This window comes from Gymnogyps californianus, chromosome 2, assembly GCF_018139145.2.
Source record: "Gymnogyps californianus isolate 813 chromosome 2, ASM1813914v2, whole genome shotgun sequence".
Lineage (NCBI taxonomy): Eukaryota > Metazoa > Chordata > Aves > Accipitriformes > Cathartidae > Gymnogyps > Gymnogyps californianus.
The window spans coordinates 130,539,549-130,551,619 of NC_059472.1; the positions used below are offsets into that span (position 1 = coordinate 130,539,549).

Consider the following 12,071-nt stretch of genomic DNA (forward strand, 5'->3'; position numbering starts at 1 on the left):
TCCCTTCCTCTCCGCCTGGAGCTTTTCAGGACGGTCCCACCGAGCCCGAGAGGCAGGATCAACCACTAATGATCCAGGTTGCGCTGCAAATCCCCCCCCCCCCCCCCCCCCCCCTCCCTTCACTCGCAGCAGCTAGCTTTCTATTTTAACGATCAAATCAAAGTAAACCACAATAAGCGACTTTGGCAGAGATGGATTTTGGGGCCTAGCTTTAATCACTTTGACTACCGCAGAAGATAATTACTTCCTTTACTCCAATAGACTCTCCAAGTTTGGAGAGGTTTTGTTTAGCAAAGAGTAGTTACTGCAGGCGATTAAAAAAAGGGGAAACAAAATAGATAAGGCTTGATATTATCTGGGCAGTGTCTTATGTAGGCATGATAGAGTTGGAGGCGTGCTGATATGGTAATAATCTTTGGATTGGTGAAATATGTTGCACATTAGAGCTAATATTAAAATGGCACAGACTGTACTGGAGCGCTTAAGATTCCTATTTTCTGCATTGGATTGTGCAGAAAGCTTTAGCTGTGTATATAGGTCCATCTGCGAGCGCGTAGTGTGTTTCGGGGTTGTGCATTTATAACGTTGCTGTAACTTTTTCCAGATCCTATATGTAATTGCATAAATCTAAACATATTTAAATTATGTCCGTGTGTGCATGCATGTACAAATCGATGTATATGCCTGTATAAAGCCGTGCACATGCATGTGTGTGTCTAATATCGGTGTATTTATGTATACAAAGGGTGTGTACGCATGTATACATATATATGTTCCTGTGACTTTTTTTTTTCTTTTTTTTTAAAGCGAACCAATTGACTGTAACTTGTAGCATTAATACAAGAGACTACAGGTCATTAGAGTGCTGCAAATTATGAAATACGGGCTTGGTTTATTGAAGATTGTAAATATCCCCTAGCTCTGCTCTCTCCCTCTCTGCCTTATATTGCTGGCTGCCATTGTGGGGTAGGCCCCAGCTGCGTGTTTACTTCAACATTCTTTTTATTTAAGTGGACTGTTCTCACTAGAGTGTGATTACTCAGCAATAAACTTTATGGCCGGATTTAACTTTAGTCTTTGAATTTCCAGGACTTGAATGAAAGGGTGAAAGGAACTCTGTCTTTCTCTGGGTAGCATTAAGGCCTGATCCTTACCCTCAGAGCTGTTCTTAGGCGAGTGATCTCGGGGGGTGCAGACCGACTAGTTGGGGGCTAGGGAATAGATTTGAGAATTGCCTCCAAAATCTATCTATCTATCTGTCTGTCTATCTATCTATCTATCTATCTATCTATCTATCTCCAAACCAGCTGTGAATATCTCGTTCTCTGCTCTGGTTTGGAGTAGCAGGGATTTAGCAGATCGCATTGTTTTCTTTCATGTGTCATAAAGTCGGGTTTGCAAAAGAACAGGGTGGTTTGATGCGAGCTGGGAGATGGGCTTTGTTTTATTTCGCTGGTGCTATCCCGTTTGAATATTGCGGTTTAGGCTGTGTCTGTTACTGCGAGCAAAAATGAGAGAAAGGCGCAGGGGTACAGGAGGGTGTAAGGTTGTTGTGTACCTCTGCAAGGTCTACACATTGCTGACTGATCCCTATTTTTAATTTATTTGCCTTTAACGTTAAAGAAATGGTAGTATGTAAGGTTGACTCAGCTCAAAGATCTCACCATTTTACAAATTTTTAATATTTAGAGTCAACCCACTGTGTAAGATAAATGGAGTCCGAAGCCTTTGTGTCTGTGTATCCTTCCTATGAACACTAAAAAAACACATATGCATATACTTTGTATTAAAAAAAATGGGAAAGGCTTTAAAAGTGCATATCCAAATACACATTTGAAAATCATTTCCGTAATAAACAGCTGGAGATTTTATACTACACTAGCTGTCACATTTTCGTCAATAGGAATACCAGAAAGTTATATATGACAGGCGTGTATTATATTATATTATATGCCATAAAATTTTATAGTTTGAGGCAAAGGCATGAAAATACTTTAAAAGTTTGGACTTCATTTATATACGGGTCCTTTTCCAAGGAAAATCCTCCGCTTGTAAACGGGAATGATACTAGACACAAACCGTTCGCGATTATTCAATATTCAACAACACAGCGTTATTTGAATTATCTGGTGAATATACAAACACACACGCACACCCGTTCGACTAATATTTTAGGAACCTGGATATCGTCGCGGGTTGTAATTTTCCATTGTCTAGAGCGAAAAGATTTGCTACTACATATTTTCACATTTTTGAATGTAGCTTCTGGAACATATTCCACGTAAAGCAGTGTACAGAGATTCAAGAACTACGGAAAAGAAAAATATCCCCAAAGCCACAAGCATATAAAACCGCCCGTACTGCAAGAAACTCTCTAACAACAAAAGAAAGTTAGCTAGAAATGACAGCTTCTCCAGGGCCCTACCCTGTCCTAAGCAGGACAGTTGAAGCCATTCAAATCCAGAAACGCATTAAGATTTTCTAATCCGCTTTGAAATTTGAAATTCAAACAACCCCAGACTGCCGAACTCTACCAAAATATTCCCAGGTCCTAATTGTTTTCCGAGGAAAAAAGTCGTGGAGAATAATCGCTGGGAATCGGGAGAGAGGTCTTATCTGCGCACGCTATTTTTCTGCTGTGTTTGGGGGATTAATGCGTGTGAGTTTGTGTTACTTTAGGCATGGCAAGTGGCGTTCTGCGCGTTGAAATACAGTTTACCTAATCATTTGAAAGAAATACCTGAGTGTAGTGTGTCATGTCTAAGCGTAAGGCCAATTAAAGATTAGGCAACTCTCTTAATGTGTGTAACTAGTGACTTTGCAAGGCATAACTTTCTCTAAACCAGAAGTATAACAATCCGATGGAAAGTCATCCGTAAATTACAGCTCTGCAGCCTTGTCTAAACCCTGCAAACGCCCTAATTGCAGAACATTACGGGGAAATTATTATTCTGCCATTTCCTTACATTTAATAAGTGTGTATCTGTGGAAGGGTGACAATAGAGTGGTTTGCAATCTGCTCCATGGGAAATTGAATGGAACAGATCATGAGGGGCGGATCGGGAGGTTTCGATTTCAAACCCTGGATACTGGAGCAATGCCTTTTCCCTCCCCGCAAATACAGATTTAACGCATTAAATGCAGACATAAGTAAATCTCCTGACCAAGTTCAGACATCGCTTTGCTTTCTTAGCTCTTTCTCTTTCCTCCCCTTAAAATCTCCCCAAGTTGTTGCTAGAGTTGCTAGCCAGAGTGCAAAAACACAGCTCCCACAGCCGCCTGATCATCTTTGAAAATATTATCCCTTTCAAATTAAAGCATCTTCACTAATGTCCCTCTGGAAGGCAAATACTCATGGACCATCACAGTCACATGTTCTTGTAGCTACACGCACAAACAATATCAAATCTGACATAGAGGGTGTGTAAAATTTGCAAGGATTTCGCCTTATAGCACGCATAAGGAATCTTTCCTATATCCCCTCCCCCCAAAAATGTCTTTTCAATAATAATATTTGCTATGAAGGTTATTGGGTAATTATTGCAATTTTGTGGAACAGTCCTTGCTTGAGGTGAAGTCTGTCTCTGGATAACAAATGGCAGCCCGTGCAGTTCACTGCCAGGTTAAGTAAATGCAGAAAAGATAAATCTGCACACCCTAGGAATCACCAGCAGAGCTCGCTTTAGACCAAGTTCACAGTCAACTCGTTTGCCTAGACAAGGCTTCGCAAACAATTAGAGTTGTTTCTTTATGTTTAAATCAAGGAGAAATGACTAAGACCCTCGCAGCAGAGAGCTGCAGCTTTTCCCCCAACGCTCGTCGCTACATTCCTTCCAACCTCACGCCCAGAACTTACCCAGCATTTCACCTGCAATTGTAACCATATAGCGCCTTTGAGTAACAGACTTCCCTCCAACGCTGCCGAAAGGCTGTGCAAACTGATCTAACAGCGCTTTACAAAGCTGCGAGATTAAAGAAAAGGAAAAAAAAAAAAAGGTAATAATTAAAAATGCAAAAGTATCCGATTTCTCAACAGCAAGAAGAAGGAAAAAGAAAAAAAAGCCCTTAGAAAGCTGGGGGAAACGGCAGAACTATTGAAACAAACAGTGCGAGTCTCTTACTCCTAAAAGAAGCTGCATAGCTTTTGTATATCTTTGTGGTTAAGGGCGTTACAACTGCAGGTCAAAAAGTTGAGGGTCAAAAGTTTACGTTTTGCACCACTCTTAGTCATTCGCCCAGACAGAGTTTGATGTCAATGTTATAGCCGAGATCTTGACTATCAGCACAAAAGATAAAATAGCTTTGAGTTACGTGTGTATCACAGTATGGACTCCAGGTGAACCCTACTGGCTGAATGACCTCAATTACCGAGGAAAGGATAGAAAATTCCTCTTTTCAAGAGTAATACACGTTGTATTTCATCTTGAATTATCGGCCACATTTGTGTCTGAATATCTCGGGTTCAGCCGCGGCAGGTAAACACGCGTGTTACCCCCACAGCGGCCGCTGATGCTGCCTCCTCCGAGAGTCAGGTAGCAAAATGTTTCACCCTTGTTTATTATATAATAACCTGCTTTAAGAGGTTTAATGGTAAGCCTTCTCACTTTGCAAAATGGCAGGAAGATAAGATAGGAGCGAAGCTATTAACGCGTGTATCGATCCTAGTCGCGTCTTTGTTTTTGCTCTCATTTCTGTAGCGACCGCTAAACTGTGCCTAAACAGGACATGCTGGAGATAATACGGGTTATATGTTTGGTCCGAAGGAGCTCGTTTAAAGTGCGGAGCGGCGGGGCCGTGTTGTGCTACCGATGGAAAATATTGCGGAGAAGCTGGCGCCCTGCGCCGCTCCGTGATTTGGAGGGCTCTCACAGCCTTCTGGAATTACCCGAGGCAGCAGTTCCCAGCGAAATGGGGAGCAGGGAGGGTTGTTTTCCCTCCCTCCATCCCCCCGGCTTCCCCCCCCCCCCAAGAAAAAGTTTAGTGGAATGTCTTTGCGCAGAGAGTTATTCCCACATTGCTGGGATTTTTTTGTTCCCAGTGCCGCCTCGGTGTTGAAGATTTAGCTCCTCGGTTAGGCGTGTCTGTAGGGAGAACTGGCCAATATCGCACAGGGAATTTAATTCTAGGGGAGATCGCTGCAAACCGGATTCAGCCTGAAATGATGAGGATGAGGGGTCGATGGAAGAGGGAAAGGATATGCCCAAATATTCATAAGCAGATATGAAAGGTGTGGAGGAGGGGACAGGGCGACGAGGAAGTCCGAGGAAGAGCGCACCTCACCCCATCCATGCATTGCTGCCTTTCCACCCCCAAGGCAGAAGGCTACACCGGCCTCTGTGTAGCTGGTACGCGTGAATTATTTACCAGAGACACAGCTGGATCGTGGCAGGCGAGCGCTATTTCTTGGGAACAAGTATGCGAGAGGTTAGATTTCAGATTAGCCAAAGTGATTGTTGGAGATTTTGCCTAAAGTACCTGCTGAAGCCTGGAAAGTATATAATGCAAGTGTTTGCTCGGCGTGTAGACGCTGTTCACAAGTTGCTGGTGTTGCTCACTTGTAGCGAGCGTTGGCATTGCATCTTTGGGGAGCCTGCCCTAGCTGGAGATAGTATATAACCTTTCACATCCAGAGTGTTTATTTGCTGTAAGAGCGAAGCCTGATAACAAGCTAAAAACCGTAGCCAAATATCTGTTTTGTTAGAGAATAGCAGACGGATTGTTTCCAAGAATAACAATGCGTCTTTGATATACCCAGAACGAAAGCTGTTACTATAACCGGCTTACTCAAGAGTAGGTAACTGAAATCCATTTGCTTCCTCACCAAAACAATCAGTGGCTCGAATTCCATATTTTCAATCTGGTTTAGAATAAAAATATCAATGAGAATATTTTCAAAGAAGTTGAAACTGCGACTTCAATAAATGTTGACTCTTCTGAATTCTTGTTTAAATTCTTCCTTAAAAAAAATAGGCAACAACCTGGAGCAGAACAGTTAATAATTTGAGACGAACTCTTTCTGTCTTTTCACTCTCTGCATTCAGCACACTGCTCTCTGGCGTGGAAGATCTGCTCAAAAGACCATTCATTTGAAATCCGGGCACAAATCACATTTTACGTATGTTTATTTAACCGCGCCAGGACAGAGCGAGCAAATCCCGCCAACAATCCCCTTGTTAAGAGGAGCCCCGGTGCCGGAGAAGTCACCGCTTTTACCAAATGCTGAACTTGGGGCAAAACTGCGAGCATTGCCCCGGCAGCGAGAACAGGAAAGGAGCGCTCCCGCCCGCGGAGGCAGGAGCAGCCTCGGGGGCTGTATCATTCCCAGGAACAAAGGAGGGAATACAGTCGATACATTCCATAACGTTTACATTTTCCCGCGATTTTTTCTTAATTTTCCCTTAGAAGTAGTGACCTGGGCAAAGCACCCCGCTATCTAAAAGACACTGTCATAGACCTTTTAGAAAAACTAAGTCCAAGGCCGAGGTGAACTTCAGGTCACCGCGTCTAACAAATATGAAAATGTCGCCTGGTGAAGGGCACGCCTTGTTATTTAACAAAGACTGTCAATGTGTAAGATTAATAAGAAACAAAATGCACACGGTGTCACTTTTCGGTCACTTTGAAACTTGGGACAGCCTCGCATTCAAGAGGGGAAAGTTGGGGCTAAATATATTCAAAATGGTTCAACTCAAATTCAAACCAGGCTGCTAGTGCGATTCTTCCTCCTCCTACCGCTCTCGGTGGAGGATGCCCGGGCACGGCGAAAGGTTGACTTGAATTATTATTATTATTATTATTGTTATTGTTATTGTTATTGTTATTGTTATTACTACTACTACTACTACTATTACTATTCTTGCTGTTATTATTATTTTCTCTTTCCGTAATTACGTTTTAGCCGCGCATGCGGAGGGTAGCAGGAGTGCTTGCCTGTTTCACAAGAAAAAGGGGGATTCCCCTTTTCCCCTTCTTTGGGTATGTATGAGGTTGCCTCTTCTTGGTGCATGAAAATTGACTCTCTCCCTCTCAACTTAATTCCGGTGGGGTCCCCATGTCCTCCTCGGCCAGCCTCGGCCAGGAAACTCCCGCTCCTTTATTAACTGATTAAAGCCTCCTTCGCCAGTGAAATCGAGCCTTTAGTCCTTCTGGAAAAATAAGGGAGCTGGCCTATTTTTTCCTCTCCTTTTCTTTCTCTGAGAGCTCAGGATGATGCTACAAGTTTGTTAAAGGGAAGTACCGGGGAAAAAAAGGGTTTCTGAGATTGTTTATTACAGCCATAAATCTTGCAGTAAAATGTCGAAATGGCCGTGTGCAAGATAACACTTGGTGGTCTTGGCTGGGTTCTTGTTTATGATAACAAAACCACAAAGACATGGAACAGGCCTTTTGGAGGTCCTGCCTCAGCACATCTTCGCAGACTAATAGAACCACACGAAAAAAACAGACTTCAGCTGAGCAGCTCAGGTCACCTTGCAGATTTACAGTCGTATACAAAATTGCATCCTTCTCTCTGTAACCGAGCGCCAGAGCCCCACGGTAGAAAGAGGCGCAGTGAAACAAGTATACTTTGAGATCTAATCACGGTAAATAATACGAAACAGAGCCCGGTCAGCTCTCCCAATATAGCGCTGAGCTTACAAACCGACACACCGCTTTTCGTTGTGTTTTACCGTGGCTTGGGAACACGGCAGCCAGCTGTAGTGCTGTGGCCATAGTGTCTCAGGACTTATGCCGAGGACAATATTTACGATAACCCAGTGTAATTCATCTGGTGCTGGCCGGCAGGTATTTGTACGTATGTGTCTGTATGTGTGCATGTATCTCTCTACGCCGGGAAAATGGTCTCTGCTCGTGGGGGACTTTGGCAATCTTTTATTTTTTACAGTCATGTAGGTGGGAGCTTTATTCTTTTACAACACGGGTTGTTGCTGTTTTCTGGTTTTTTGTTGTTGTTGTTGTTGTGTTTTCTTAAAAATATAAATAAAACAATCTCCTCCTTCCTGTCAAACGTGTATGGTTGAACAGTTGCGGCTGTCTCTGTGTGCGTGTGTGTAACCGCATTTCCTCTCCACGCAGAGTAAATAGAGAAACTTATCTATTACCCCAGTTAAAGAGTTCCATAGATGTGCTGTTGGAAATGAGTAAGTAAATGTGTTTTAACTCTCTTTACAAATTAGACATTCGATAGGAGGAGGAAATGAGTGATTGTTTAGATAAGTACCCCAGTATACCCAAGTGCTGGAAATGTTCTAACATATTACAAGCCGCCTGCAATGTGCGTGCGTGTGTGTGTGTGTGGATAAAATATAAATCGATACGATGTGTGTCTTGTTAGATAGAATATATATTCAAATAGAATTTTATTGCATGTATCCATTATCTATAAAACTGCAAAAGACAATAATCTGAATTTAAACCAGGGTAACTGTTAATGTAATATCTTTAGGAGGGCAAGATCTAAACCATATCATATTTACGCTTGATATATTAGATGTATTTTCCCATACCAGCAGATGAGATTACCCACTCAGCAATTATATTCTTGAAGAGTGCGGTAAATATTTCTATGTGTTTATATGCTTTCCTGAAAAGGAGAAAAAAAAAATCTGAAAAGTTCGCTTCTAACTCCGAATGTACCAGACTAGCTGACGTTCAATAAGTATTTTTTTCCCCTTAGAATAAAAGCGTAATTAGTTTAACCATCAAATTTCAATTATCTAAGGTCAGGGCGGTTGCCTCTTTTCCCTCTGAGCTGCAAATATCGTTAACAGTCTCAGTTTTAGCAACGCAGAAGTGCCCGAGTGCCCTCTCCCTCCTACGCTAGGGTTTGCGCGTTAATTCTGCGAAGGCACTGGCGGTTTCTCGTGGAACAGAAAATTAAGCAATAAACCCAAGACGAGGCATACCAAAACGACGGACTTAAATTCGTAGTTTGGAAACCGCTCCTCCGCGGGAAGGGATGCTCGCAGTGAGCCCTGCGATCGCCGGTAGGAAGTATTTGATACCGTCGTGTCCGCCTTCCCCTCTCTCCCTTCCCCCTCTCCTCCCCGTTATTTTCAGGCTTGCTATATCCCTCACACCCCGCAAGCCACTCGAGGACTCTCCTCGGCCTCCCCGCCACCCTCGTACTAACTTTTGCATCTATTCCTCCAGTTAGCACGGCTTCAAGGGTGCAAAGGGCTAGCCCCCAGAGCTGCCACCCGCCCGCGGTCCGCAGCGGCGGGGCGCTGGGGGCAGACCCCGGAGGGCTGCCGGTGGCCTGTGCCCGGCAGCCGCTGCCGCCCTCTGCCTGCGCGCAGCCCCGACTCCAGGCATTTGGAGATGGGCTTGTTTAAAAGGATGGTGCAACGCCTTGTGCAATGCCTGCCTCCCTCCGGATCACGCAGCTGGGCTGCGCTCCGCTTCCTCGCCCCGCTTCCTACGCTCTCCCGCGGGGGAACGGAGGAACAAAAAGTGCTGGGGTGGGGTGGGGGGTGGGGAGAAAGGCTGTCAGAGCCGGATTAGTTTTATCGCGCTTGACACCGCGACTGCCGGCCGCGGCCCGGGTCGGCGGGCGGGAGGAACCGCGGATGCTGGTGAGGAGCGGACGCGGGACGCGGGCGCCCGGCAGCCCCCCGCGGGGCGCTCCCTCGGCGGGCAGCCGCCGCCCGGGGAGGAGGCGCGTCGGCAGCGGCCCCCGGGAGCGGCCCCCGCGGCGGGTCCGCGGGCGCGGAGCTGCCCCGCGGCCGCTCGCCCTCCTTCCATTTCCTGATCCGGGGTCCGCGGCCCCGCGCGGTAATTGGCGCTGGTGGTCAGGTGGTGATGGGGTGGCGGGGGGTGCGGGGGGTGTGTGTGTGTGCGGGTGTGTGTTGTGTGTGTTGTAGGCGCTCCAGGGGTGGGAAGAGAGGAAGGGAGGGGAGTGCGGCGGGGAAGGGGCGGGGGGGGTGGGGGGGAAGCTGGAGGCCCAAACTTTGGCAGCGGCGAGCACTTGACAGCAGCGGGAGGGGGAGAGGGAGGGAGGGGAGGGAGGGAGGGGGGGAAGGGGAGGGGCCTCGCCGAGCCCAGAAAAACGACAACGCGAGAAAAATTAGTATTTTTGCACTTCACAAATTAATGACCATGAGTTCGTTTTTGATAAACTCCAACTACATCGAGCCCAAATTCCCTCCCTGCGAGGAGTACACGCAGCACAGCGGCAGCGCCGGCAGCTCCGCCAGCTACCACCCGCACCACCCGCACCCGCACGCCCCGCCGCCGCCGCCGCCGCCGCCGCACCTGCACGCCGCGCACCCGGGCCCGGCGCTGCCCGAATACTTCCCGCGGCCGCGCCGGGAACCGGGCTACCAGGCTCCTGCGGCGCCGCCGGGGCCGCCGGGGCCGCCTCCCGAGGCTCTCTACCCGGCGCAGGCACCCTCCTACCCCCAGGCGCCCTACAGCTACAGCAGCGCCGGCAGCGCCGCCCCGGGCCCCGAGCAGCCGCCCCCGGGCGCCTCGCCGCCGCCGCCGCCGCCCGCCAAGGGCCACCCCGGCCCGCCCCAGCCCCTGCTCCCAGGCCATGCCCTGCAGCGCCGCTGCGAAGCGGCCCCCGCCGCCGGGGCCGGCACCGGGCCCGGCTGCCCGCTGCTGCCGGACAAGAGCCTGCCCGGGCTGAAGGGGAAGGAGCCGGTGGTCTACCCCTGGATGAAGAAGATCCATGTGAGCACGGGTGAGTTGCCCTTGCCAGGGGGAGGTGGGGATGCGCCTGCAGAGGAGGGAAGGGGGGAGGGTGCTCCCGGGGCCGGGATGGGTCGTTGCGTGTGTGGCTTTTTTTTTTTTTCCCCCCCTTCCTTCACCCTCCGCGTTTCCTAATAAAAAAAAAAAAAAAGAAAAAAAGAAAAAGAAAAAGTGAGAAACCTTTTGTATCCGGGGTCCTTTATCAAAAGATTTACGAGACGCCAAACTGTTAGGGCAGTAATTATAGCCCCCATAAATTTAATTGCCCTGCAGTGGCTCTGGGCCATGTGTCTTTGAAGCTTTTCTTCTAACCCAAATGCCCATCACCATTTTTTATTGCTCCTCGATTGTCCCCACTGTCGATAGGCTGTGAAACAATTTTTCTTGCCGTTTATGTATCTTATGTGAACCTGGTGTCAAGTTATTATATAATGATTATGTTCCATCGCTTCCCCCCCCCCCCCTTTCTTTCCCCTCCGCGTGTGTGTGTGTGTGCCTGCGTGTGCACGTTTCAGTCAATCCCAATTACAACGGAGGGGAGCCCAAGAGGTCTCGCACTGCCTACACCAGACAGCAGGTCCTGGAGCTGGAGAAGGAGTTTCACTTCAACCGCTACCTGACCAGGAGGCGACGCATCGAGATCGCGCACACCCTTTGCCTCTCCGAGCGCCAGGTCAAGATCTGGTTCCAGAACAGGCGCATGAAGTGGAAGAAAGACCATAAACTGCCTAACACAAAGATGCGCTCCTCAAACCAGTCCACACTGAGCCAGCAGTCCAAAGCACAGACACAGGGCCACCCCCATCCGCTCGATGGGGCTACACCCAACGCAGCCGCGCTATAAATACGGTTATTTTTTTTTTTAATATATATATATATATATTTACCTATCTATTGGGGTTTTCCAGCTGCCCCATGGTGGAGGCTGGCCGTTTGGACCAAACAACTGTGTAAAACAAAACAGGAGCGGGAAAGGAAGACGAGACGTGCCCAAGAACGAGCACATGTTTAAACCAAAACCCGGACGATTGTCTACATTGTATATAGATAATGGTTCCATGCCCATCATTTTTTTTCTATTTATGGAAACGCTCTCTTGCCCTCGGTGTAAGAGAGGGCTGGATGCTGTCACGGACGAATTCTCTGTACCTAAGACGGACTCTTTTTTCATTCTTTTTTTTGTTTGTTTTTAAGAGAACACTTTAAAAATAAAAGACGGTTAAAACAAAGCAAAGATCTCGTGAGACACTTGTGTAAGGCATTGACTTGAATAGCGCTGTTTCGTGGCGTGTTCGTGGATTCGTGTGTGTGTGTGTGTGAGGGTGCACACACACGTATGCACACACACCAACACGGGAGAGAGAAAGAACACGTCCACG

General features: G+C 47.3%; 1 protein-coding gene across 1 annotated transcript; it reads left to right on the top strand.

The window, feature by feature from the left end:
• The first annotated feature begins 10,066 nt into the window (after positions 1 to 10,066).
• HOXA4 (homeobox A4) lies at positions 10,067 to 11,862 on the top strand. The gene is made up of 2 exons (XM_050892288.1): positions 10,067 to 10,684; positions 11,208 to 11,862. Exons 1-2 carry the CDS (start codon positions 10,093 to 10,095, stop codon positions 11,534 to 11,536), a joined length of 921 nt encoding a protein of 306 aa, XP_050748245.1. The 5' UTR covers positions 10,067 to 10,092; the 3' UTR covers positions 11,537 to 11,862.
• The last annotated feature ends 209 nt before the right edge of the window (positions 11,863 to 12,071 follow it).